Source organism: Phaeoacremonium minimum, assembly GCF_000392275.1.
Source record: "Phaeoacremonium minimum UCRPA7 unplaced genomic scaffold PA7_03_scaffold_293, whole genome shotgun sequence".
Classification (NCBI taxonomy): Eukaryota; Fungi; Ascomycota; class Sordariomycetes; order Togniniales; family Togniniaceae; genus Phaeoacremonium; species Phaeoacremonium minimum.
Window position 1 is genome coordinate 185374 of NW_006921198.1, and position 27686 is coordinate 213059.

The 27686-nt window shown below is 53.5% G+C and overlaps 1 protein-coding gene across 1 annotated transcript; it reads left to right on the top strand.

Annotated features, from left to right (window-relative positions):
- Positions 1-444: 444 nt before the first annotated feature.
- Positions 445-27638, top strand: UCRPA7_3920 (hypothetical protein; the record flags this gene model as incomplete). Its single annotated transcript, XM_007916468.1, has 6 exons — positions 445-6102; positions 6385-6429; positions 6496-14493; positions 14565-22583; positions 22641-27353; positions 27423-27638. 6 exons carry the CDS (start codon positions 445-447, stop codon positions 27636-27638), a joined length of 26649 nt encoding a protein of 8882 aa, XP_007914659.1.
- Between the last annotated feature and the right edge of the window lie 48 nt (positions 27639-27686).

Consider the following 27686-nt stretch of genomic DNA (forward strand, 5'->3'; position numbering starts at 1 on the left):
TTGCAGCCACACCCTGGGGCCATCTCCTCCGCGCACACCCACGACCAGGGGGCGTGGCCTCGACCGTGCATCACGCTTGCGCTCTTGCAGGGGGACCCTGGGCTTAGATGGATCTTCACAGTTGGAGCTTGGAGATGGATGGGAGCTTTGATGGACGATGGAGCTACGCTCGGCAGGCTGCAAGCTCGATGGGAACAGCTGTGAGGTTGTTCCAGATGCACATCCACGGCCTCAGAGACGTGCCGTGCAAACGCCGTGAAGCTTCCCAAGCTGCAGAGACGACGCATCAAGCAGAACAGATACTCCATACAGTTTTGGGAATTGACTTGCAATTCGATTCAGAGGGATGACAGGGTGAGTCTACATCTCCACCAATTGACTAACATAGCCATCGCCGGTTCCAGAGAAGACGCAGAGAAGAGGCAACGCAGAGAAAGAGACGAGATGGCATCACCATTCACGACCAAGATCGTGCCCAAGGACGTCGAAGATGCATACCCATGTACTCCGTTCCAGGAAGGCCTCATGGCCATTACCCAGGCGATTCCAGGGACCTATGTGATGAAGCACACTTACACTTTACCGGAGGATATCGACATCGACAAGTTCAAGGAGGCGTGGCAGGCCACTGTCAAGGCTTGCCCGCCGCTGAGGACTCGCATAGTCTTCAATGGCAGTAAAGGAACACTCCAGGTGGTGATGAAGGATGAGATGCACTGGCGAACGGCCTCCAGCCTGGACGAGGCTAATGCCGCCGAAGGCGCGCTCAAGATGTCGTATAGCACGCCGCTATCAACATTCTGCTTGATTCTCGAACCTGGACGCGCTCCAACTTTTGTGTGGACTGCGCATCACGCCATTTACGATGGATGGACCGTCGGCTTGGTCGTGAGCTATGCGCAAATGGTCTACGAGGGAAAATCGACACCGAAATTGCTGCCCTACAATCGATTCGTGCGCTGGGCTCGAGGACTGAACGAAGAGAAACATCGGGAGTTTTGGAGGAGCCAGCTGACTGGGAATCCGCTGCAATCGTTTCCGCCTCTGCCGTATGACGGATATCGCCCTCTAGCAAACGAACGGATTGGACACAGCTTTCCCCATGCCTTTGAGAGACGCAGTCAGTACGAGATGCCCATGGTTCTAAGACTCGCATGGGCGATTGTCACCTGTCGCTATACCAGTTCAGCTTCTGCGCTCTTCGGTACAATCTCCAGTGGGAGAAGCTGCCCCGTGGAAGGAATCGATCATATGCCCGGCCCGACGATTGCGACTTTCCCAATCCATCTTGCAGTGAACAAAGACAGTACCGTGGCATCGGCTGTTGAGGCGGTGCGCGCTCAGGCAGATGAGCTTGAGCTGTATCAACATTACGGATTGCAGAAGATTGCGGCATTGGGCGACGACGAAAAGGCAGCTTGCGGTTTCACCACTCTCTTCGTGACGCAGCCTGCACGGACGAATAGCAATGGGTCCGAAGGGAAGGCATTCTTCACGCCTGTAATAAAACCCGAGAAAAGCTTCCACTCCTACCCGCTGGTATTGGAATGCTCACCCACCGAGACCATGGTCGATCTGGATGCGCAGTACGATGACACTGTGCTGTCAGAATGGGAGGTGCAACGTTTGATGGCGCAATTCGCACATGTCAGTCAGCAACTGGCCCGCGCCACGCCTGATACACTCATAAGCGATATCAAGATAACTAGCCCCCAAGACGAAGCATTGGTGGCAAGGTGGAATGCATCACCATCGTCCCCTCAGGAAACCTGCGTCCACGATATGATTCAGCTACAGGCACAAGAACGGCCTGGAGCCGCAGCAGTGTCTGCCTGGGACGCTGAATTCACACACAAAGATCTAGACTTGCTATCTGATCGCCTGGCTACCCACTTAACCGGCCTAGGCGTTCAGCGTGGAGATATGGTACCCTTGTGCTTTGAGAGGTCAGCTTGGTCTGTTGTCGCGATGCTTGGTGTTCTCAAGGCTGGCGCGGCATTCGTCCCCTTAGACTCAGAGATACCAGCGGGCAGACTGCAGCAAGTAGCTCAGGCGGCAGGCGCAACATTCGCATTAGGGAGCCGAAATAAATGCGATAGCCTCTCCCAGTCTGTTAAATCGGTTATCGAGGTCTCTGCTGCGTCTCCCAAGGGTTGGCCAACAGCCGATAGTTCTTCAAAACATGCGAATGCCCAAGAATCGGATGTGGCATATGTGATGTTTACATCTGGCAGCACAGGACGACCGAAGGGTGTTGTAATGGAGCATATGGCTGTGTGTTCAAGCATGGTAGCTCACGGGAGGGCGATGCACTTTACATCCGACACACGCGCTCTGCATTTTGCTTCTCTTGGGTTCGACGCGAGCATAGCTGAGATCTTGACGACCTTAGCACATGGTGGATGCGTTTGCGTTCCAGACGAAGAACAACGTTTTAACGTGGCCGAAGCAATCAACCGGTTCCACGTCAACTGGGCGTTCTTCACTCCATCTGTGATCAGCCTCGTATCGCCAAGCCAGGTACCTTCTCTCAAGACATTGGTACTCGGAGGCGAGGCTGTCAAGAGCGACAACATCGAAATATGGGCGGATCAGGTCACCCTCGTCAATGGTTACGGCCCTACGGAGGCTTGTGTCTTCTGTGTATCTACTCCACTCCTTCCTTCTTCGCGATCAGATACCATCGGTCTGGCACTTGGATCGACGGCATGGGTGACCAGCCTAGAAGACGAGGAAGGCGACGCAGAGCTTGCTGCGGTGGGTTCTGTTGGTGAGCTTTGGATCGAAAGCCCACAATTGGCGCGCGAGTATCTCGAGAATGAAGAGGCCACGAGAGCGGCATTCGTTGTTGATCCGCCCTTCTTGCGCTCCGCAGCCCTCGGTGCGTACCAGAATGGGTCGTGGACTACCACAGGGAGGAGAATGTACCGAACAGGAGACTTGGTGCGCTACAACGAAGATGGGACGCTGCGTTATCTCGGACGCAAGGACGCGCAAGTCAAAGTCCGAGGGCAGAGAGTGGAACTGGCTGAGATCGAGCACCAGCTGGGTACGGATAAGAACATCAGTGCAGGCTTGGTTCTGTATCCCAAAGCCGGGCACCTAACTGGCAAAGTGACAGCTGTGATCTCGCTCGCGCGGCATTCTGGCAAGGAGAGATCGAGCGTCCAGAAGAACGGAACTTCGAATGGACACACCAACGGTCATAGTAATGGTGACGTGAATGGCCACCAGAATGGAAGCACTAATGGCCACACAAACGGAAACAGTGTCGCTCAGACCAATGGAACATCTCATGGTGCCATGAATGGGAGCTCAGAAGAAGCTGACGAAACCTCAACGAAAACAGCCAACGACATTAACGGTCATAGACGCGATATGGGAGACCTGTCTCTGTTGCAAGGACCCGATGGAGCAGCAGCCAGAGTCCAGGCACTCAAGAGCCAACGGATGCTTGTTGACGTTTTGCCTTCTTTCATGATACCCACAGCATGGCTAGTCGTCGAATCCATCCCATTGACGGCCTCCGGGAAGCTTGACCGGCAGTATGTTCAGCGATGGGTGATACAGATGGAGAAAGATCAAGCCCAAGCTGCTCTCCTAGAATCCCAAGGGGAAGGCGAGGGCGACAATGATGTCGATGCTCATGGAGCAACCGCTGTGACTCCAATCGAACAGAAGCTTCAACAAATCACATCCGAGGTCTTGGGCCTTCCAGCTGCGAAGATCTCGATGGCTCGTTCGTTCCTCAAGCAGGGAGGCGATTCTATTACAGCAATGCAGCTGTCCTCCCGCTGCCGCACACAGGGTATGAGGGTTAGCGTACAGGATATTCTACGAAGCAACTCCCTTTCGCGTTTGACGATATACATAAACCTTATCGAACAGTCAAAGGTACCACGCAACGAGCCACTTAATGAGCCATTTGGGCTGTCCCCAATTCAGAGCCTTTACTTTGGACTTGGCGATTCAGCAGCAACCGCACGTTTCAATCAGAGCTTCGTTGTTCGAATCAAACGGAAGAAGGACGCCCTGGAAGTGGCACGAGCCGTTGAAGCTGTCGTTAGCCATCACTCGATGCTACGTGCGCGATTCGATGTCGACGAATCAGGAGCCTGGTCTCAAAGAGTCACAGCTGAGGTCCAAAGCTCCTTCGACTTCAATATCCATAACGTCCCGAAGGAGGGGGAAGCATATATGGCTTCAGCCGTTAGTGCCACTCAGTCTCGCATCAACCCACGGTCTGGCCCAGTGTTTGCGGTTGACCTCTTCGAGCTAGAAGAAGACCTCGAAGGCAGGGGCTCACAGGTGCTGTTCCTCGTTGCTCACCATCTTGTCGTGGATATGGTATCCTGGCGGGTGATGTTGCAGCAATTTGAAGAACTGCTTGAGACTGGCAAGCTGGACGCTGAGCGTCCGGTGCCGTTCCAAGTCTGGAACAGACTACAGCAGGATTACGCTGTGTCAGACCTGACCCCTGAAGCTGCTCTACCGTTCGAAATCACACCGCCTGACGTCTGGTTTTGGGGTCTTGAGGAAGAACGAAATGCCTGGGGCGATGTTCAGGCGGCAGGCTTTATGCTCAATCCGGACGCTACAGAAGCCTTGCTAGGTCAATGCAATAACGCCTTTAATACCGAGACTATCGACCTGCTAACTGCGGCCTTGTCGTACTCTTTTCACAAGGTGTTCCCTGAGAGGGCTGTCCCAACGATCTTCAATGAAGGCCATGGTCGAGAGGTCTGGGATCCTGAAATCAACATCTCCGACACAGTTGGCTGGTTCACCACGATGCGACCTGTGACAGCGGAAGTGGACCACAACGATCTACTAGGAGTGGTGAAAAAAGTCAAGGATGCCCGACACGCAACGCCAAGCAATGGTTGGGCATATTTTGCAAGTCGCTTCATGAACCCGCTAGGACGTGAAAAGTTCGGCTCGCACAGCGGTGCAGTTGAGGTCATCTTGAACTATCTCGGACGTTTCCAGCAGCTTGAAAGAGACGAGGCACTCCTGCAAATCGAGCCTCGCGTCGGTGGCCCTGAGACGGGCGACATGGGGTCCGACACGCCCAGAATCGGTCTCATTGATGTGACTGCGACCGTCAACGACGAAAGGTTGAGTCTCAGCATCTCCTACAACAAATACACGCGGCATAGTGATCGAGTGCTTGAATGGGTCGAGGCGTTTGACAAAACATTGGTTGAATTGACCAATGTGCTTCCGAATCACAGCCGTCAGTACACGGTCAGTGACCTCCCGCTAGTCACTGGACTGTCAGAGACTGGCCTGCATCAGCTAGTTGCAAACAGGCTGCCAGGCATTGGTGTTGATAGCATTGATGCTGTCGAGGACATTTACCCTTGCTCCCCAATTCAACAGGGTATCCTGCTGAGCCGGTCCAAAGTGGCTGGATTCTACGACACGCAGTTTGCATTTGAAGCGGTAGTCCGCGAAGGCATTCTGAACATTGAGCAGCTCGCTGCGGCTTGGCAAGCCGTAGTCGACCGGCATGCTATGCTTCGGACGGTCTTTGTTGATGCTGTGACGGCCGACGGCATGTCCCTGCAGGTCGTACTCAAGCATGCCGATGCTAGTGTGGTCCTGTTGGAGAATGGAGTTGCTGTAAATGATGACGCTGGTGGCAATGTCTCTTCTGGACCTGAGCATCGTTTGGTGATCGATCAAACTGCACAAGGCACCGTGGAGTGTCGTCTCGACATCAGTCACGCGCTGATTGACGGAGCTTCCGTTGGAATCGTCTTTGGCGACCTCCTCAGGGCTTATTACGACATGCTACCGACTGTACATGCTCCTCTCTATCGCGACTACATCTCGTACCTGAAGGAGAGTGGCGGCGACAATGCAATTACCTTTTGGGCCGATCGACTTGGTGGCCTTCAATTGTCCCACTTTCCACGGCTGGCAAGCCTTGCTGCAGAGGCTCCAGACAAGGAGAATCGCCTTCACACAGTAAAGCTCGATATGAGCGATATCTCGTCTGCAGTTTCAGAATTCTGTTCAGCAAACGATGTAACGGCGTCAAACGTTATCCATGCAGCATGGGCTATTATTCTTCGAGCCTATAGTGCATCAGAGGATGTATGTTTTGGATACCTGACTTCTGGCCGTGACGTGCCTCTTCCCGATGCAGCAGGGACTATTGGTCCGTTTATCAACATTTTGACGGCTCGACTTGCGGTACCATCCGATACTACGATGGATGCCCTAGTGGCAGAGAGCAAAGAGGCTTACATGGAGGCTCTCCCCTACCAAGCGTGTTCACTAGCTGCCATTCAACACAAACTGGGAATATCTGGACGATCACTGTTCAATACCTTGGTTTCATTACAAAGTCAAGTCGCAAAACCTGATTCCGAACAGCCTGGGCTTTCCTTCCGCGCCCTAGGCGGCCACGATCCAACGGAGGTAAGTCAACCCTGTGATTGCTCAAGACTACGCGAGAAATCTTGTAACTAATCTTCATCTGAACAGTACGATGTGACCGTCAACATCAATGTGCAAGCGGGTGAAATGAAGGGCAATATCAAGTTCTGGTCCTCCGTTATGACAGAGGGCCAAGGCTCCAGCCTCGCCGATGCTTTTCTGACTGTTCTGCGAAGTGCGCTCAAGACACCTGGCCAGAAGATATGCACGCTCGAAAAGGCCAGCACCCAAGATAAAGAGAAGATTGCGTCCTGGAACCAAGAAATGCCAAAGCGCATCGACAAATTCGTCCACGATACCATCACTGCGCATTCCAACACGAGCCCCTCTGCCAATGCAGTAGATGCATGGGATGGAAAGCTCACATACAAAGAATTAGACGACCTTTCTTCTCGTCTAGCCCAGCACCTAAGGCAAGTCGGTGTGAGCGATCATAGCTACGTTTTGATTTGTCTAGAAAGATGCCTCTGGACCCCAGTCGCTGTGCTCGCGGTTCTGAAGGCCGGCGCTGCCTATGTCCCTCTGGACCCGAAATGGCCCCAAAAGCGTGTGGAGGATATCTTGCGGCAGGTCGGGGCAAAGGTCGCTCTCACAGGCAATGCTACAGCTCATTTAATCCCCGGATCTGTCGACAACATACTCCAACTCGATGAGGCAGCTTTGAACTGGCTACCCAGCAACACCACACCCGTTGCAACAGAGCTTCAGCCATCTGACCCGGCGTACGTGATCTTCACTTCTGGCAGTACTGGGCTGCCGAAAGGTGTCGTCATTGAACATGCCAATTTATCATCAAGTGTCAATGCCCATGCAAGCAGAATGGGTCTTGGACCAGATTCACGGGTTCTACATTTCGGCTCGTTGGCATTCGATGTCAGCCTGACGGAAATTATTGGAACCCTAACGCAGGGAGGCTGCCTGTGTATTCCCTCAGAGGCACAGCGCCTTAACAATATTCCTGCATTTATGAACGAAAAGCAGATCAACTGGGCATTCTTTACACCTTCGGCCTCGGTCGCCCTGAAGCGTCCAGAAGATCTGCCTTATCTGAAGACCTTGGTCCTCGGAGGAGAGGCAGTCACGTCAAAGAACGTCAAGGACTGGGCTGATAAGGTCACGCTCATTAATGGATTCGGTCCAACTGAGGCTTCAATCTTCTGCTTGACGACACAGCTGGGTCTGGTATCAGGAGAACCTCCCCTCGGACACGGAGTAGGCTGCGTGGCATGGATTGCCGATGCGGATGCTCCTGACACATTAGTCCCTGTCGGAGCAATTGGAGAGCTGTTGATTCAAGGTCCTATTGTCGCCCGCGGCTATCTCAGCGATGCAGATGGCTCGGCAAAGGTGTTTTTACCGGCAAGCACAGTCCCGGACATTGGTCAGCCAAGTACCTCAGAACGTGTCTACCGGACAGGCGATCTTGTTCGTTACCGCGAGGATGGCTCATTCATTCTCGTGGGGCGTAAAGGAGGTCAGGTCAAACTGCGTGGTCTACGCATTGAACTTGGAGAAGTAGCGCGGAAGATTGAGGAGGTTTGGGACAGAGCTGAGCGCAGTATTGCAGAGGTCATTGCGCCATCTGACCGTCCAGATTCTCAGGTCCTAGTATCTTTTGTTCAAATCGAGGACCAAACAGTCGCAGAAACAGGAGAGAATTGGGTCGCACCCTTGTGGGAAGAGTTCCAAGACGAAGTAGCTAAGCTACAAGCCCGAATGGTCCGCGACCTTCCCAGATACATGATCCCTAGTGCTTTCATACCCGTGCGATGGCTTCCACAGACATCCGCGGGGAAGCTTGACCGTCAGACTCTGCGAGAGTGGGCGGGAAGCCTGAGCGCAGAAGATCTTGCCAAGTACCGCTGCAGTCGAGCATCGAAGCGCGAGCCAAGTACGACTACGGAGAAGAAGCTACAGACTATCTGGGAGACAATTCTGGTGCAACCTTCTGGTTCCATTGGCGCAGACGACGATTTCTTCCAGCTTGGAGGAGATTCCATAGATGCCATGCGACTGGTAGCCTCTGCGGACGAGGTTGGCATGGCTTTGACTGTCGGGCAGGTCTTCCGTGAGCCCCAGCTCTCCGTTCTTGCGAAAGAGATCGATGAAATGGGCGAGGTGACAGGAGAAGTAGTTGTGGTCAAACCATTCTCTCTGTTAGGCGACAACGACGACGAAGAACATGCCGAAATTGTTGCGGAAGTGGCGCGGCAATGTGGTACTCCCACAGAGTCGGTTGAGGATGTCTATCCTTGTACTCCCTTACAAGAAGGATTGATGGCACTCTCTGCGAAACACCCAGGGACTTACGTGGCTCAGCATGTTTTCCGAATCGGTGTCCATGTTGACACCGAGCGCCTGAAAGCAGCTTGGGCTCGCACCGCACAAAGATGCAGTGTTCTTCGTACGCGCATTGTTTATGTGGAGGGTCGAGGGCCGCTTCAAGTTGTCCTGCGAGAAGAACCGATGTGGCCTGAAGAAATGGACAAACAGGAGTATCTTCTTCACGATAAGCAACAAGTGATGGGATATGGAACGGCGTTGAGCCGCAACGCCCTTGTCACGGACGGAGAAGGTGTTCGGTACTTAGTTTGGACCGCTCAACACGCAATATACGACGGCTGGTCCGTCGCATTGCTAAGGGGTGTTGTTCTGGCATCCTACGAGCACGATGTGGCGCCACCAAATCACGTCGCAACGACACCATTCTCACACTTTATCAAGCATATTCAGGACAACAAATACTCAGAGGAGTTGACAAGCGAGGACTTCTGGCGCCAAAAGCTGAATGGTTGGAGTGGTGCACAGTTTCCCACACTTCCTTCATCTGGCTACCAGCCGAGAACCAACCAATCGATCCAGTACCAGCTCTCCTCATCAACAAAATCCGTCGTTCCCGGAGTCACTCAAGCCTCGCTCCTCGAAGCAGCTTGGGGTCTTGTGGTTTCGCGCCAAACTGGCTCGGAGGATGCTGCCTTTGGCTTGACCCTGAGCGGCCGCAATGCGCCTGTGGCAGGTATCCCTCTCATGGTTGGGCCAACGATCACAACGATTCCAGTAAGGATGCAGTTTGATGATGCATCTACTATTCATGAGCTTCTTCAGGCTGTTCAAAAGTCGTCGGCGGCAATGATTCCACATGAACAAGCCGGCCTGCGATTTATTCAGTCTCTTAGCTCTGACGCAAACGAAGCATGCCAATTCCAGAGCTTGCTGGCTATTCAGCCGCCGAGTAAAACTGATGGCTCAGCCAGCGCCGTGAAAGATGAGGCTGTCCTTACGCCGCACGTGGAAGGGGCAGATATTGTCGGTTTCCATACCTATCCACTGGTTGTTGAATGCAGACCAGGAGACGGCGTGGTAGACCTGGAGGTTCAGTACGATGATGCGGTTCTGTCGGGCTGGAAGGTTCAATTGCTGCTGGAGGAATTCGCCCATATCGTTGAGCAACTTAGCACGGGCGAGACGCAGGCCACGGTGGGCAGCGTGAATGCCCTTAGCTCTCGCGGTGCCAGTCTTATCCGAAAGTGGAACGCTATGCCACCAAATGCACTGGAGACTTGCGTACACAAGATGGTTGAAGGGCAGATGAAGGCTCGGCCAGAGGCTCTGGCGGTATCTTCGTGGGACGGCGAGCTCACGTATTACGAATTGGATGCTCTATCCAACAAATTGGCCTACCGACTTATCGAGATTGGTGTTGGGCCGGAAACACTGGTACCACTTTGCTTCGAGAAATCGATGTGGGTGATCGTTGCTATGCTGGCCGTCTTGAAGGCCGGTGGCGGCTGCGTGCCTATGGTGCCTCAACATCCCGATGGCCGATTGGCAGGCATCATAGAGGACACCGGAGCTCGTTTGGTCCTGGCCTCGAAAACACAGGAGGCCCGCTTCTCCAGCCTTGCTGAGCAGGTGGTTACCGTTGGTGCCTCTACCATGAGTTGGTCGGGCGAGCTCAACAACCAGAACAGCAGTTCCACGCCGCCCATGTCCCCTGTGAAGCCCTCCAACGTGTCTTTCATCATCTTTACATCAGGAAGCACTGGCCGCCCGAAGGGCGTTCTACTGGAGCATGGCGCTCTATGCACTAGTATGGCTGTGCATGGCGAGGCTCTTGCTCTGGGTCATGAGTCGCGCGTCTTCCAGTTCTCTGCATTCAACTTTGATGCTAGTATCCAGGATATCTTTACGACCCTTACGCGCGGAGGTTGCATTTGCATGCCATCCGAGGACACAAGATTGGACGACGTCCCGGCCGCAATAAACGCAATGAAAGTAAACTGGAGCTTCTTCACGCCTACTGTAGCTGCACTGATACATCCACGTGATGTTCCTGGGTTGAAGGCAATTACGCTGGGTGGTGAAGCAGCAACACCTATCGTCGTCAAGCAATGGGCAAAGGCTGTGGTCCTCAACAACTGCTACGGCCTGTCAGAGGATAGCATCCATACCACTTGGATGATCTGCACCGACGATGTGAACGGCCTTTCAACAATCGGTCGACCACTTGGTCGGAACCTCTGGATTGCGGATATTGCTGATGTTAATCGCCCGGCAGCAGTCGGGGCTGTAGGCGAACTACTGGTTCAGGGTCCGACCCTGGCACGGGGTTATCTGAACAACAAGGAGGAAACAGCACGAAGGTTTCCTATCGCTCCGAAATGGGTAACCGAATTGAGCGCAAGTGGTGTTCCGCAGCGCGTGTATCGCACAGGAGATATGGTGCGATACAACGAAGATGGTGCGCTATGCTACGTCGGCCGGAAAGATGCCCAAGTCAAAGTCCGAGGGCAGCGTGTTGAACTTGTCGAGATCGAAAACCAGCTTTGCGCCGATGGGCACGTCGATACGGGCTTGGTCCTTTTCCCTACACAAGGCCCGCTTGCGAAGAAGGTTACAGCCGTCATCTCCCTTACGAGCTACCACGACTCGGCCGAAAAGGAAAAGGAGAACGCGCAACGTAGTGGTCTCCATCTGCTTGAGGACACACAGGGCGCAGCAGCCCGGCTTCAAGTCCTGAAGACCCGACAAAGACTAGTCGATCTTCTTCCGTCTTTCATGGTCCCGACGGCCTGGCTGGTGGTGGATTCCATTCCGTTGACTGTGTCCGGTAAAATGGACCGCCTTCAGGTGAAGAATTGGGTTGTCGCTTTGGATGACGAGACGGCTCAAGGAGCCCTGCTCGGTGACAACGACGATGCAGGTTTCGATGCCGAAGGGCCCGCAGCAAATGCCACTACGACGATTGAAGAGGCCCTACAGCAGGCTTGTGCCGATGTCCTTGGCCTCACAGTAGACAAGGTGTCTATGGCCAGATCATTCCTGAATCATGGAGGTGATTCTATCACTGCAATGCAATTGGCATCTCGTTGCCGGGCCCAAGGCATGAGACTCAGTGTGCAGGATGCTCTGCGTACTAACACACTGTCCCAATTAGCCCTCCATATTAGTGATTTGGGAAGCTCGAAGGTGCCACGGGATGAGCCGTTTGACAAGCCTTTCGGTCTCTCACCTATTCAGCAACTCTATTTCGGATTGGCACCAGACGTGGTTTATACCCGTTTCAACCAAAGCTTCTACCTTCGACTCACGCAGCGGAAGGATGCTCTCGACGTGGCACGCGCTATCGAATCCCTCGTCGGCCACCATTCGATGTTACGCGCTCGCTTCAGTATCAACGAGGAGGGTCACTGGCAACAAACGGCTACGAGTGATCTGCAAAATTCGTTCCAATTCAATATCCATAGTGTGCCAGGCAGTGGCGCGGTCGTACCCATTACCTCAATCATTGCCAAAACCCAATCTTGTATCAATCCTCAAAACGGGCCCGTGTTTGCCGTCGATCTCATAGAGATTGGCGATGATGGCGGACCAGATGACGAAATTGCCCCTGGACAGGTTCTCTTCATGGCTGCCCACCATTTAGTCATCGATCTCGTGTCGTGGCGTGTTATCCTTACACAGCTTGAGGAACTCCTCGAAACTAACAAGCTCTCTGCCGAGCGCCCCGTTCCCTATCAGGTCTGGAACAGAATGCAAGAGGGGTATGCTATTGCTGAGCTATCCCCGGAAGCTGTCCTGTCGTTTGATCTTCCGCAGCATAATCTGGAGTTTTGGGGTATGGAAGATGGCGCTCAGAATACATGGGGTGACGTGGTCACTGCTGGGTTCAGCCTCACAAGTGAAGTCACCGAGCTCCTCCTTGGTGATTGTCACGACGCTTTTAGCACCGAGCCTATCGATCTGTTCACTGTTGCATTGTTCGATGCTTTCCAAAAGACGTTCCCAGAGCGCGACCTACCGAGTATTTTCAGTGAGGGGCACGGTCGAGAGCCATGGGACTCGGATTTGGAGATATCTAACACCGTCGGTTGGTTTACCACAATGCGTCCCATCGCCGTTTCAACCGGCACAGAAAACTTGCTTGACATGCTCCAGTTGGTTAAGGACTCACGCCACTTAACCCCGAGTAACGGTTGGGCATACTTCGCGAGCCGTTTTTTGCATCCCGAAGGCCGCAAGAGATTTGCAATCAACGGTGCAGTCGAAATCCTGTTCAACTATCTTGGCCGCTTCCAGCAACTTGAACGTCAGGACTCGCTCTTACAACAGGAACCTCGCATCGGCGGGCTAGAAACAGCCGATATGGGTGCTGATACGCCTCGAATGGCTGCCATCGATGTGTCGGCTTCCATAGCTGAGGGATGCACTCGTATGAGCTTCAGTTACAACAAAAACAGCCGACATCTGGCCCGCATTGGGGAATGGATTCAGCAGTGTGAGCGTACGTTGATCAAGTTGACGGAGATCTTGCCAGGCCGAAGCCGCGAGTATACAGTCAGTGATCTGCCCCTCCTTGAACTGACGCAGGGAGGACTGCAACGTTTGGTGAATGAGCGACTGCCAAGCATTGGCGTCAAAGATATCGAAGATGTTGAGGATATTTATCCTTGCGCACCTGTGCAACACGGTATCTTGCTCAGTCAGCTCAAGGGTCACGGCCAATATGATACTATCATTGAGGTCGAGGCTATGGGTCGAGACGGCCCAGTGGATATCACTCGCTTGGTCAAGGCGTGGCAGGCTGTGGTGAACCGACATGCCATGTTGCGAACGGTTTTCGTTGAAATGCCATCACCTGAGGCTGGGTTCATGCAGGTCGTACTCAAGAAAGTGGATGCGATCGTGGATTATCCGGGCAAGAACATGCAAAGCTCTGAAGGTGGCGGCCAGAAGGGTACTTCATCCGAGCCCGATGAAATCTCGCGAAGGGTGAAGCATCCGGCTCATCGATTCGTCATCGAGCAGAGCTCTGAAGGCCGTGCTATCTGTCGAGTTGAAATCAGCCACGCTCTCATCGATGGTGCCTCAATATCTGTGCTGTTGGGAGACCTGACATTGGCGTACTGCAACCTCCTACCGACTAGCCGTGGTCCCCTCTACAGTGACTATATCGCATACATTGCCAAGAACGGAGAGGAAGCTGCTATTAAATACTGGTCGGAGCGGCTGAGCGATCTTGAGCCGTGCTATTTCCCTCGCTTGGACGACGCGAGTCCAATGGAAAGAGCACAGGCTGAACTGCGAACAATTGAGCTCGACACAAGCGAACTTGCAGGGCACGTTCAGGCCTTCTGCGCGGCAAATGGCGTAACTGTATCAAACATCGTGCATGCCGCGTGGGCTATACTTTTGAGAACTTATACTGGGTCGGATGAGGTTTGCTTTGGATACCTCGCATCATCCCGTGATCTGCCCATTTTCGGTATTGAGGGTGCTATGGGCCCATTCATCAACATGCTCACTGCTCGCTTCCCTGTGCAGGCTGGCGTAAACGTCAGATCGCTGATCGCTGCCAGCAAGGATAGCCACATGCAGGCAATTCCGCATCAGAGTTGTTCGCTCGCCCGGGTACAACACAAACTAGGCATCACAAGCCAAGGTCTTTACAATACCGTGGTGTCAGTGCAGCCGCAAGGTGTTGGCGGGGAGGGTCGGGAGCCTGAGATTCGATTCCGTGGCCTCGGAGGTCATGATCCAACCGAGGTAAGTGAAGAATAACTATGATATAGTTTGTGTGACTGTCACCAAGATATCACATTACTAATGCAGCGCAGTACGATATCACGGTCAATGTCGGTGTACAGGGTGAAGCTTTGTCTGGCAATATCAAATACTGGACTTCACATATGACAGAAATGCAGGCTCTTAGCCTCGTCGACTCCTTTGTCGCAATACTACGAAGCATGGTTGCGAATCCCGATCAAGATATCTCTACGGTAGAGAAGCTTGGTACAAACGATAGATCTCTTATCGCATCATGGAACGAAAAGATGCCTGAGCGTGTGCATAGCTGTGTAAACCACATTTTCGAGGCCCAGGCCACTGCCAGCCCTGATGCCGAGGCCGTGTGCTCCTGGGACGGGCGCCTTACGTACAAAGAGCTGAACGAGTTGTCCTCGCGCCTTGCGTGCTACCTGAGTACCAGTCTCGGCGTCGGCCCAGAGACATGTGTACTTGTCTGCTTGGAAAAATCACTCTGGACGCCAGTTGCCATCCTGGCGACCCTGAAGGCCGGTGGCGCCTTCGTGCCCTTGGATCCAAAATTGCCCCTACAGCGCATGCAAGAGATCGCAAACCGAGCAGGAGCCATTGTTGGACTGGCTGACGTTGCGACGCGCCCACAGGTTGCCGCCTCGGTTGACATGGTAGTCCAGCTCTCCCACGAAACCATCGCAAATCTTCCTTCAGGAGAGCTATATACTTCAACACATGTCACGCCGTCAAACACAGCTTACATCATTTTCACGTCGGGAAGTACTGGCATACCCAAGGGTGTCGTTATCGAACATGCAACTGTCGCCTCCAGCTCCTTAGCTCATGGCCGTTCGATGGGTATTCAGTCAAGCTCTAGGGTCTTCCATTTCGGCTCCTTGGCGTTTGACTCAACTATTGCTGAGGTCATCACCACGCTGACACGGGGTGGCTGCATCTGCATTCCATCAGAAAGTCAGAGGTTGGATGCCACCGCTTCTGTAATGCATGAGATGACAGTCAACTGGGCTTTCTTTACTCCCTCGTCTGTAGCTGCTTTACGGCCGCAGGACCTGCCTCACCTACAAACACTGGTTCTTGGTGGTGAGGCCGTAAAGGCGAAGAATGTGAAGGATTGGGCCGGGCAGGTCTCTTTGCACAACGGTTACGGACCGACTGAGACCTGTGTCTTCTGCGTATCGACTGTCATTCAACCTTCAGCAGCAGCCTCGGTCATTGGTCGAGCGATTGGGAGTGTAGCCTGGGTCGCTGACATTGATGCACCTGGCTCATTGGCCCCGATAGGCGCAATTGGTGAACTACTTATCCAGGGGCCAATCGTTGGCCGTGGCTATCTTGGTGATGAAGAGGCAACCGCTGCATCATTCCTTGCGGCGTCAACAGTGCCACAAACTATCAGCCAGGAAGCCATATATCGCACAGGCGACCTTGTTCGGTACCGCCACGATGGCTCGATCTGCTATGTCGGAAGAAAGGGCACTCAGGTCAAGCTCCGTGGCCAAAGAATCGAGCTTGATGAAGTGGCACACACTGTAGAGGACCTATGGGATCGATGTGGCCAAACAGTCCCTGACGTTGTGGCACCAGTGGATCGGCCTGACCACAAGCTTTTGGTGGCATTTGTGCAAGTTCGCCTAGGTGAAGATGATACGGTGATGGACGACGCGGAAGAAGCTGATTCCAGCAACGAGAAGGTGCAGCCACAAGCTGAGTGGCTGGCACCGCTGTGGCCGGGGTTCCATGCAGAGACGGCGAAGCTCCGCGCTCGGATGGCAGGAGTTGTCCCTCGCTATATGATACCCCAAGCCTTTATTCCCGTTCGGGAGCTCCCGGTCACGGCTTCTGGAAAGCTTGATCGCCGTAGCTTGCGCCAGTGGATCAGCAATCTTGACGCTGAGACGATTGCTGGGTATGGGCAAGCGAGGAAACAAAAGCAGGAACCGTCCACAGATACCGAGAGACATCTGCAGACTCTTTGGGAGGCTGTCCTTCAATTGGGAGAAGGTACAGTGGGTGCAGACGATGACTTCTTCCAGCTTGGCGGAGATTCCGTGGATGCAATGCGTTTGGTGGCTGTTGCTGCCGAGACGAACATGGCTCTCAGCGTGGCGCAGGTCTTCCGATCCTCTCAACTCTCAGCCATGGCACGCGAAGTGGATGCTTCAGACGGCGTGGTTTCGACTAGGGTAGAAGGTGGCGCCGAACCTTTCTCGTTGTTGTGTGCAACAGGAAGTGATGGAGAGGGCGACATGGGTGATGAGGAGCTGAAGGACATCCTCGCCAATGCTGCGCAACAATGTGAGGTCGACATCTACGAAATTCATGATATCCTACCTTGTACAGCTTTGCAAGAAGGTTTGATGGCAATAGGAACGAAGAACCCCGGATCTTACATGGCTCAGCACATATTCCAGCTCGGACCGCAAGTCGACTTGGAGCAGTTAAAGACCGCGTGGACTTCAACAATCGCGAAGTGCGATATCCTACGCACTCGTATTATCTATGTCGAGAACAGTGCACCGCTCCAGGTGGTGATGAGTGAAGAGGCGGCTTGGCAGGAAGACACTGGCTTGGAGGACTTCCTCGTTCGTGACAAGACAAGCCCTATGGGATACGGCAAAGCGCTTAGTCGAGTAGCGCTCATCCACGGTAGCAGTACCAATACCGAGGCGAGTTTCTTGGTGTGGACTGCGCAGCATGCAGTATACGATGGTTGGTCTGTCGGTCTTGTCAAGCACATGATCGAGCAGGAATACGGGGAGCAACAGCAATTGGTGGCATCAAGCTTTCAGCCCACACCGTTCTCGAGCTTCATCAAGCACCTCACCGAAACTGGAGGCCCCAACGGTGTCACAAGCGACGACTTCTGGAGACAAAACCTAGATGGCTGGAGCGGCGTGCAATTCCCCAAACTTCCGTCATCGGCCCATCAAGTCCGTACAAACCAGCGAATTCAGCATACCTTCACGAGGCCAGAGACTACCGTTCAAGGTGTCAGGCACGCATCCTTTATTCAGGCAGCTTGGGCTACAGTACTCTCACGTCAGACTGGCTCGGACGATGTTGCCTTTGGCCTGACGCTCAGTGGGCGCAATGCCCCAGTAGCGGGCATCTCGAAGATGGTTGGCCCTACAATTACTACAGTCCCTTTCCGGCTTCAGCTCAACAGCAGCGACACGACAGTTGCAGAGCTGCTTCAAAAAGTCCAGCATATCTCTACTGATATGATCTCATTTGAGCAGGCAGGTCTTCATCACATCCAATCTCTCAGCTCGGATGCGCAGGAGGCTTGTCAGTTCCAAAGCCTGATAGCCGTCCAGCCTGCCAGCAAAGGTGGCAAGCAAAGCAGCGACGATCATCATCCTATCCTCATACCACATATTGAGAACAACGACTTGACTGGCTTCCACACGTATCCTCTGGTTGTGGAATGCAAGCTTCATGAGGATAGCTCGGAGGTCGAGTTCGACGCACAGTACGATGATGTCGTCATGAAAGAGTGGGATGTGCAACGCCTGCTTGAGCAGTTCGCACACGTTCTACAACAGCTATACAGCCAGCCGGACTCTTCCGTTGGCAACGTCGATACATTCAGCTCACAAGACGCAGCGCTTGTAGCGAAGTGGAATTCTTGCCAGCCAAAAATGACGAAAGAATGCGTGCATGCCTTGATACAGAAGCACGTCGATTCACGCCCTGAAGAGCCCGCGGTGTCTGCATGGGACGGTGAGCTCACATTCAGTGAACTTAACGACCTGGCTAGCCGCTTGGCTTCCCAACTCTTACGCCAAGGGGTTAAGCCCGGCTCACTTGTACTTCTTTGCTTGGAAAGGTCGCAATGGGTGATTGTGGCTATTTTGGCTGTGCTGAAGACAGGCGCCGGTTTTGTTCCTGTCGACTCTGCGATACCTCTTGGTCGCTTTGAACAAATTGTACAGGATACCGGTGCCACATCTGCCCTTGTCAGCCCTGAAAGACTCAGAGACTTCGATGGAGCGGTGGACAAGGTTATTGAAGTTTCCACTACTGTTGTGGCAGACTGGTGCGACCACGAAACGGTGCCAGAGGTCTCAAACCCGACAGATGTGGCCTACGTCATGTTCACATCCGGCAGTACGGGCCGTCCGAAGGGTGTTGTGATGCAACACCAAGCAGTTTGCTCCAGTATCAGGGCTCATGGCCAGGCTATGAGCTTTGGAACCTCCACGCGCGCTTTGCACTTTGCTTCCCTAGGATTCGATGCCTCTATAGCAGAGATCCTGACAACGTTAGCGCATGGCGGATGTGTTTGTGTGCCTGACGAAGAACAGCGCCTTAGTGATATTGCAGCAGCTATCAACAAGTATAGTGTCAACTGGGCCTTCTTCACCCCTTCGGTTATTAGGCTGCTTGAGCCTAGCCAGGTAGCAAGCCTTAAGACTTTGGTTCTTGGTGGTGAGGCTGTTATGAGCGACAACATCAAGACCTGGGCCGGCAGGGTTGAGCTTATCAATGGCTACGGTCCGACAGAGGTCTGTGTTTTCTGCGTGTCTACCGAGCTTCACAAGACACAACTGCAGTCAGATATTATTGGGCTCGCAACGGGTGCCACCGCATGGGTGGTGAGCCTGAACAGCAATGCACAACTGGCTGGACTAGGCTCAATCGGAGAGCTTTGGGTCGAAAGTCCCCAGTTAGCCCAAGGCTATTTGGGTCATGAAGATGCTACGACAGCGGCCTTCGTTGTTAATCCACCATTCCTACAAATATCCGGTTCCGAGGTTCGACGCTTGTACCGCACAGGAGATTTGGTTCGATACAACGAAGATGGAAAGTTACGCTACGTCGGCCGCCGGGATTCTCAGATCAAAGTCCGAGGACAGCGTGTCGAGCTTTCCGAAATAGAACATCATTTGTGCGCAGATGAGCATGTGGAGAGTGGGTTGGTTCTGTTCCCAAAGGAAGGCCCGTTGGCTGGCAAAGTGGCAGCAGTCATCTCGCTCACTAGCCTCCGAGATCAAAGCTCCTCGGCATCTGGTCTCCGACTGCTTCAAGGGACTCAAGGAGCAGTTGGTCGACTCGACGCACTCAAAGCCCGTCAAGCCATGTCAGCGCTACTCCCATCTTTCATGGTGCCAACAGCATGGCTCGTGGTCAGCTCAATTCCGCTCACAGCCTCAGGCAAGCTGGATCGAGTCTTGGTCATACGCTGGGTAGCCGAAATGGGAGAAGAAACCGCACGAGGAACGCTCCTGGGTGAGGCAGCAGAGCCAGGGACTGAGGGACGTGAAGCCATGGCCGTGACTATCACGGAGCAGATGTTACAGCTGGCATGTGCAGATGTTCTCGGCCTGTCGGGTGAACAGGTTTCCATGGCTCGCTCGTTCCTGAGCCAAGGAGGCGACTCCATTACGGCTATGCAACTTGCATCGCGGTGCCGGGCTCAGAAGTTGCGATTGAGCGTGCAAGATATTCTTCGTTGTCCGACGCTCTCTCAGCTGGCAATGCACGTTGGCACAATCGATGAAACCAAGGTGCCTCGAGACGAGCCCTACGATAAGCCTTTTGAGTTATCCCCTGCTCAAGAGCTCTATCTGCAGCTTGATCAGGAAGGTACGGCACGATTCAACCAGAGCTTCTTCGTCCGACTCACTCAACGCAAAGCGGTGCTCGATATAGCAAGGGCTGTCGAGGCGTTGGTGGGCCAGCACTCTATGTTACGGGCGCGGTTCAGCAAGAGCGACGAAGGCAAATGGCAGCAGATGGTAACATCTGAGGTCCAGAAGTCTTTCAATTTTACCGTGCATGAGTTCTCAAAGAAGGAGTCTTCCGAAAAGATGGCGTCTGTGATTGCGAAGACTCAAGCCATGATCGATCCGAAAACCGGCCCTATCTTCGCTGCCAATCTATTTGAGATCTCCGAGGACAGAGATAAAGATTCCACACAGGATGGGCCGTCCCAGCTTCTGTTCCTTGTGGCGCATCATTTGGCAGTGGATATGGTTTCTTGGCGCATTCTGCTACAACAGCTCGAAGAACTCCTCGATAAGGGGGAGTTGCTTGCAGAGCGCCCGGTACCGTTCCAAGTCTGGAACAACCTTCAAAGAGAGTATGCTGAGGATTCCCTGTCGCCAGACGTTGCATTGCCCTTTTCTGTGTCACAGCCAGACTTAGCATTCTGGGGCCTGGAAGATCAGGTCAATGTTTGGGGCGATATCCGGGCCGAAGGCTTTGCTCTGGACGAAAAGGCTACTTCTCTTCTCCTAGGTGACTGCAATGTCGCCTTTGGCACTGAGCCCGTCGATCTCTTCACAGCTGCTCTTCTCAAGTCCTTTGAGGTTACCTTCCCAGAAAGGGCGTCCCCTACTGTCTTTAGCGAGGGTCACGGCCGCGAGCCATGGGACGAGGATATCGACCTTTCTGGAACTGTGGCATGGTTTACAACTATGCGCCCCGTTTCGATGGCATTGACTCCAGACAATGATATCCTCCAAGCGCTACGCTGGGCTAAGGATGCCCGTCACTCAACACCACGGAACGGATGGGCTTACTTTGCCAGCCGCTTCCTAAATTCTGAGGGGCGTGACGTGTTTGGAATAGATGGCGCAGTTGAGATCATCTTCAACTATCTTGGTCTCTTCCAGCAGCTTGAGCGAACAGACGCGTTACTACACCAAGAACCCCGAGTCGGTGGCTTCGAGACGGCCGACATGGGCCCTAACACTCCGCGTATGGCTGTTATTGATGTGTCTGCCTCTGTGACTGAAGGAATTGCGAGCATCGCGATTTCGTACAGCAGTAAGGCTCGCCACGCCGATCGTATCATCGAGTGGGCCAGCAACTTCCGAGAGGCTTTGATCAGTTTGACTGAATTGCTTCTAGGGCGAGATCGCCAGTATACAGCCAGTGATCTGCCACTGTTGAAACTAGCCGAGGATGACCTACAGAAATTAGTCCAAAATCGCCTACCCGCCATCGGTATAGATGATATTGATGAGGTCGAGGATATCTACCCATGCTCTCCGATTCAACATGGCATCCTGGTCAGTCAGAACAAAACAGCAGGGTACTACGATACACGATTCACATTCGAGATAATCAGTCAAGACGGTCCAATCGACATTGATCAACTGGAAAGGGCATGGCAGACTATTGTGGACCGACACCCAATGCTGCGTACGATATTTGTGGATGGCGTGACACCAAACGGCATTTACACACAATTTGTTCTCAAGCACGTTGAGGCGAAGTTGGTCCGGTCCGTCCACGGCCAGGAGGCATTGGTAGATGCTAAACACCCGCACCGTATTCCACAGCCATCTCACCAGCTGATTATTACCGACTCTTCGCATGACCGCGTGGAATGCCGGCTAGATATCAGCCACGCACTTATCGACGGTAGCTCCACGCAAGTGTTGTTCGGTGAGCTCATGCTGGCGTACCTTGGGCGACTCCCTCCAGGAAACGGACCACTGTATCGCGATTACATCGCATATCTCGCTGATCAAGGCGGGCACGGCGCAGTGGCCTACTGGGCGGAGCGGCTTGCTGGTCTTGGACCCTGCCACTTCCCACAACTTGCTGATGATGCGGTCGGTGACAAAAAGGAACGAGAGCTTCGCTCTATAAATCTCGACTTTGGCGATATGGCAGCTGAAATACAGGCTTTCTGCGCAGCCGCCGACGTGACCGTCTCAAACATCGTGCACACTGCATGGGCCCTGGTTCTGAGAGCGTATACAGGCTCGAATGATGTCTGCTTTGGCTATTTGACGTCAGGGCGTGACATCCCTGTCGATCAAGTTGAGTCAATTGTTGGCCCGTTCATCAACATGCTCACCGCCCAGCACCAAGTCCTTGAAGAAACGACAATCAACGACTTGGTCAATGAAAGCAAGGAAGATTACTTGAAGGCTTTGCCGTATCAAAATTACTCCTTGGCTGAAGTTCAGCACGAATTGGGCCTGTCGGGACAAGCGCTGTTCAACACCGTCATATCGATCCAGAACTATGGTGGCGGCGCCAACGGGTCCAAGGAACCACAGCCAGAGCAGGAGCAGGAGGTTCGCATGCGCAGCATTGGAGGACATGACCCAACTGAGGTGAGTTGGAATCACAATGCGAAAGACACACTTTGTCGGTATGCTAACTGGTTTTAGTACGATGTGACCGTCAACATCGCCGTTCAAGCCGGTGTGCCCTCGGGCAACATCAAATATTGGTCGTCTGTTCTGACAGAGGCTCAGGCTGCTCGCGTTGCTGACTCCTTCATCACAATCATTCGCAACGCCGTTGCTAATGCTGACCAACGTATTTCGGCACTTGGAAAGATAGGAAGTTGCGATAAGGAGCTCATTGCATCGTGGAATGCAATCCCGCCATTGTGTGTGGACGAGTGTATCCACCAACGAATCGAAACACAGGCGGCTACTACTCCAGACGCTGAGGCAGTCTCTTCTTGGGATGGCAGCCTCACATACAGCCGCCTGGATGATCTCTCTTCGCGACTTGCCCGCTATCTGGTGGAGCTCGGTGTTGGTCCCGAGGTCTGCGTCCTGATCTGCCTCGAGAGGTCACTCTTAACGCCGGTTGCCACGTTGGCTGTTCTCAAGGCGGGAGGCACATTCATTCCACTGGATCCTAGATGGCCCGAAGGACGTATCCAAGAAATCTCGATTCAGGCCAAGCCAATCGCGTCCCTTGTTGACAAGGCGATGGCCTCGCACGTCGGTGAATCTGCAGGAACAATGGTCGAGCTCTCTGATGAGTTCGTCGAAGGCCTTCCTGCCATTACATCACCAGTGGTTTCAACTGCTCAGCCGAGCAATGCTGCATACATAATCTTCACCTCTGGCAGCACAGGACGGCCTAAGGGCGTCACAATAGAGCACCAGGCAGCGTGCTCAAGTATGAAGGCCCACGGGCAGGCTATGGGCTTCGGACCAGAGACTCGCGCCTTACACTTTGCCTCTCTAGGCTTTGATGCCAGTATTGCCGAGATCTTTACAACCTTGAGCTACGGCGGCTGTATCTGTATTCCTGACGAAGACCAACGTTTGACAAACATCACTGAAGTTATCAACCGACACAATGCCAACTGGGCTTTCTTTACGCCTTCGGTCATTAGTCTCATCAAGCCACATGAAGTACCTTGTCTAACCACGTTGGTCCTTGGTGGCGAGGCAGTAAAGAGCGACAACATCAAGGTATGGGCAGACAAGACGAAGCTCATCAATGGATATGGCCCGACGGAGGTTTGTGTCTTCTGCGTGTCCATGCCGTTGCAGCAACAGTCCCGTGCAGATACTATTGGAAAGGCCATCGGGTCGACGTCCTGGGTTGTGAGTGAGGATGGACAATTAGCCGCGGTGGGTGCGATTGGTGAACTATGGATCGAGAGTCCTCAGCTTGCCCGCGGCTACTTTGGTAACGAAGAAGCAACAGCAGCTGCATTCGTGACCGACCACTCCTTCTTCCCCGATTCGCAAAGCCGTCGCCTCTACCGCACGGGAGACTTGGTACGCTACAACGAAGACGGATCGATTCGCTATCTTGGTCGCCGAGACGGACAGGTTAAAGTGCGAGGTCAGCGCGTGGAATTGTCCGAGATTGAACATCAGCTCTCCGCCAACGAAAATGTTGAGTCAGGTATTGTGCTTCTACCGCAGAAGGGCACCTTTAAGGGCAAGCTTACAGCAGTGGTTTCTATGTCCAGCCAACGGGGCTCTGAGGACTCGGAAGAGAAAATGGTGAGAGTAGGCGAAGGCGAAGAAAAGGATGCCTCCGAAGAGACGCAGGCCCTCGATCGGGACAAGGCCGTCAAGTCTGGCCTCAATCTTCTCCAGGGGACACAGCAGGCCATTGCTCACTTGCAAAATCTGAAGACTCGCCGCGCTCTAGCTGCGGTCCTCCCATCGTACATGATCCCCGCGGCTTGGCTGGCCGTGAAAACGATTCCACTGACGACATCCGGCAAACTGGATCGGACCCAGGTGTTGCAGTGGGTTGTAGAAATGGAGGAGGAAACAGCGCGAGAAGCCCTGCTTGAAGTGGGAGACGATTCAAATCTCACTGCCGATGGCCCTTCATCGAAAGCAGTCACGCCCGTCGAGCAGACGATCCAGAAAATGTGCGCCGAGGTCCTTGATCTGCCTATCGAGCGTATCTCCATGGCAAGATCTTTCTTGAATCACGGTGGTGATTCAATCACAGCAATGCAGCTAGCTTCCAGCTGTCGAGAGCAGGGGATGCAGGCGCGCGTGCAAGACATCCTGCGTGCTCAAAGCCTTTCACAGTTGGCGATGCTTGTGAGTGCTATTGAGGACCTGACTGTCCCTCGCGATGAGCCCTTCGACGAGCCCTTCGCCTTGTCGCCTATGCAACAGCTTTACTTCAGCATTCAAGGCGACTCATGCCCTGTCGACTTCAGCCAAGGGGTCTTTGTCCGGATCACACGACAAAAGGAGGTTCTCGACATTGCCCGCGCTGTGGAGGCCCTGGTTGGTCAGCACTCCATGCTTCGCGCCCGTTTCGATGCCAATGCTTCTGGATGCTGGCAACAATCAGTGGCCTCAGACGTTGAGGACTCGTTCGAGTTTAGGGTGCACGAGATGCCTCAGAAGGAAGCTGAGGCTCGTATCAAATCCATTGTTGCAAAGACCAGGTCTCGACTCAATGCTCGGACAGGGCAAGTCTTTGCAGTCGATCTGTTCCAGCCTCAAGAGCACGATGTTTCTGAGCCATCGACACAGGTTCTGTTCATTGTCGCTCATCGCCTAGTCGTGGACAAGCCATCGTGGACGATCTTACTTCAACAGCTTGACGAGCTTCTAGACACAGGCAAGCTTTCAGCTGGGAGGCCCGTTCCGTTCCAGGTGTGGAATAGGCTACAGTCTGAGTATGTTGAACGCGACTTGGTGCCCGAAGAGGCCCTGCCATTTGAGTTGCAGCCGCCCAGAGCAGACTTCTGGCACATTAGTGACCGCCTTGGCTCCTTAAACGACAGAGTCAAAGAGGGTTTCATATTGAACCAGGACGTTACCGATCGACTCCTAGGCGTCTGTAATACTGCCTTCAACTCCGATCCTGTTGACATCCTCACCGCTGCACTCGTGTATTCATTCTGGCAAACATTTGAGCGGCAGCCACCAACAATCTTCCACGAAAGCCACGGCCGTGAGCCTTGGAACGACAATATCGATCTTTCCGGTACATGCGGTTGGTTTACCACTCTGCGACCAGTAACAGTCTCGTCGGGACAGGGTGATGATGTGCTGCAATCACTACGACTGGCTAAGGATGCCCGACGCAAGACACCGAACAACGGCTGGGCCTACTTTGTCAGCCAATTCCTTCATTCTCGTGGTCGCGACATCTTTGGCGAGTACAGCACCGCTGAGATCATGTTCAACTTCACAGACGATTCTGCACAGCCCCTGACAAGCGCAGCGGTGCTTGAACCAGCATTCGGTACAAACAACATGCAGAACGGGGATCTGGGCGACCTCGCCTCGCAACTCGCAATCTTCAACATTAATGCCTCCGTGCACTCGAATAGTCTCGACATTTCGTTCAGCTTCCCTCAGATGATCAATCTTGGAGATCGGATCGCAGAGTGGGTGCAGCTGTACCAGACGACGCTCATAGATCTCAGCGAACAGTTGGCTCAGCGTGATCGGGAGTACACGATTAGCGACATGCCTCTGATGCAACTGACCCCTGCCACACTTCAGAAACTTGTTGATGAGCGACTACCTTGCTTGGGTGTTCCAATCGAGGGCATCGAAGATATCTATCCAAGCACACCCATCCAGGACGAGGTCTTGATGCATCAGCAGAAGTATCCCGACTGCTACACCGTGTCTAGCATTCTCAAAGTCTCGGAGGACGACAAGAGCGCTCTCGAGGTGCTCGATCGAATTGAATGGGTTTGGACACAGCTCATGGAACGTCACCCATCTCTCCGAACTGTATTTGCTCCAACAGTTAGGAACGACAACGGCAAGCATGATCAGATCCTCTTGAAGAGTACCGCTGTATCCTTCGAAAGAATCCATGTCGCGGACAAGTCCGCCATGGAGGCTTACAATGAGCAACACCCTGTGGAGTATCTCCTTTATCGACCGTCCTGTCTGTTCCGCTCCTTCTTGCTGGACAGTGGGGAAGTTATGATCAGCATGGATATCAGTCACGCCGTCTTCGATGCTTGGTCCGGGCCCAACCTGGTGGCCGAACTCCGCAATCTGTACAGCGCCGCCGAGTATCCATCACCTAGCCCGCCCTTCTCGGACCATGTTGCGCAGCTCTTCGGTAAGCGGCGTGAAATTGCAAAGCACCACTGGCAGAAGTATCTGCAGGACTTGCACCCATCTTTGGTCCCGCGGTCGGGTTCTGGTGATCGCAGCGCTCGGAAACCAGGCGCCTTGGCCGTTGAGTTCAAATCCGATGATGAGCTCAAGGTGCTTTGTGAGCAAAGCGGCTTCACAATTCAGCAAATTGTTCACGCAGCATGGGCCATGGTCGTCGGCTGGACCCTCCAGTCTGAGTCTGTATGCTTCGGCTACTTGACACACGGTCGACACGCCAACAGCCATCGGCTCGGCGGTGCCATTGGCGGCTACTTCAACATCCTCGCCACTGTTGCGAGCTGGGATGCCGAGTCAACTTTCCGGTCCGTTCTTGAGGCAGTCCGCGAGGACGCCATGGACAACTTGGAACTCCAGGACATGCCCCAGGTCGATGCGGCAGAGAGCCTGGGTATCCAATGGCCGCCTTTCAACACACTAATCAATTACGCCAAGTTCCCGGGCTCCAGTGAGGGAGAAGAGCCTAAGCTGAAGCTGGAACCAGTCTTTAGCCAAGGACTTTCTGAGGTATGCAGACCCCGAACCATCTTTCCCAGTCTAGACCATATGAAGCTGACCGTGATGGTGTGAATGCAGTATGACATGAATGTTGGTATCCTCGAAGTCGAAGAGAAGCTCCACATCTCCATTGGCTTCTTTGACGATGCTATTGCGCCTGCGATGGGTAAAGCGATGGCGAAGCGATTCGAGTTCATTTTGCGGCAGATGTGCTGTCACACTGAGGACAATGTTCTTGATGTGATGCGTCGTGGGAATGAGGTTACGGAGCTTGGAGAGCTCAAGGAGGAGTGAGACGTTGATTTGCGGGACGCGTGATGATGCTGTTGGCACATCATCGCG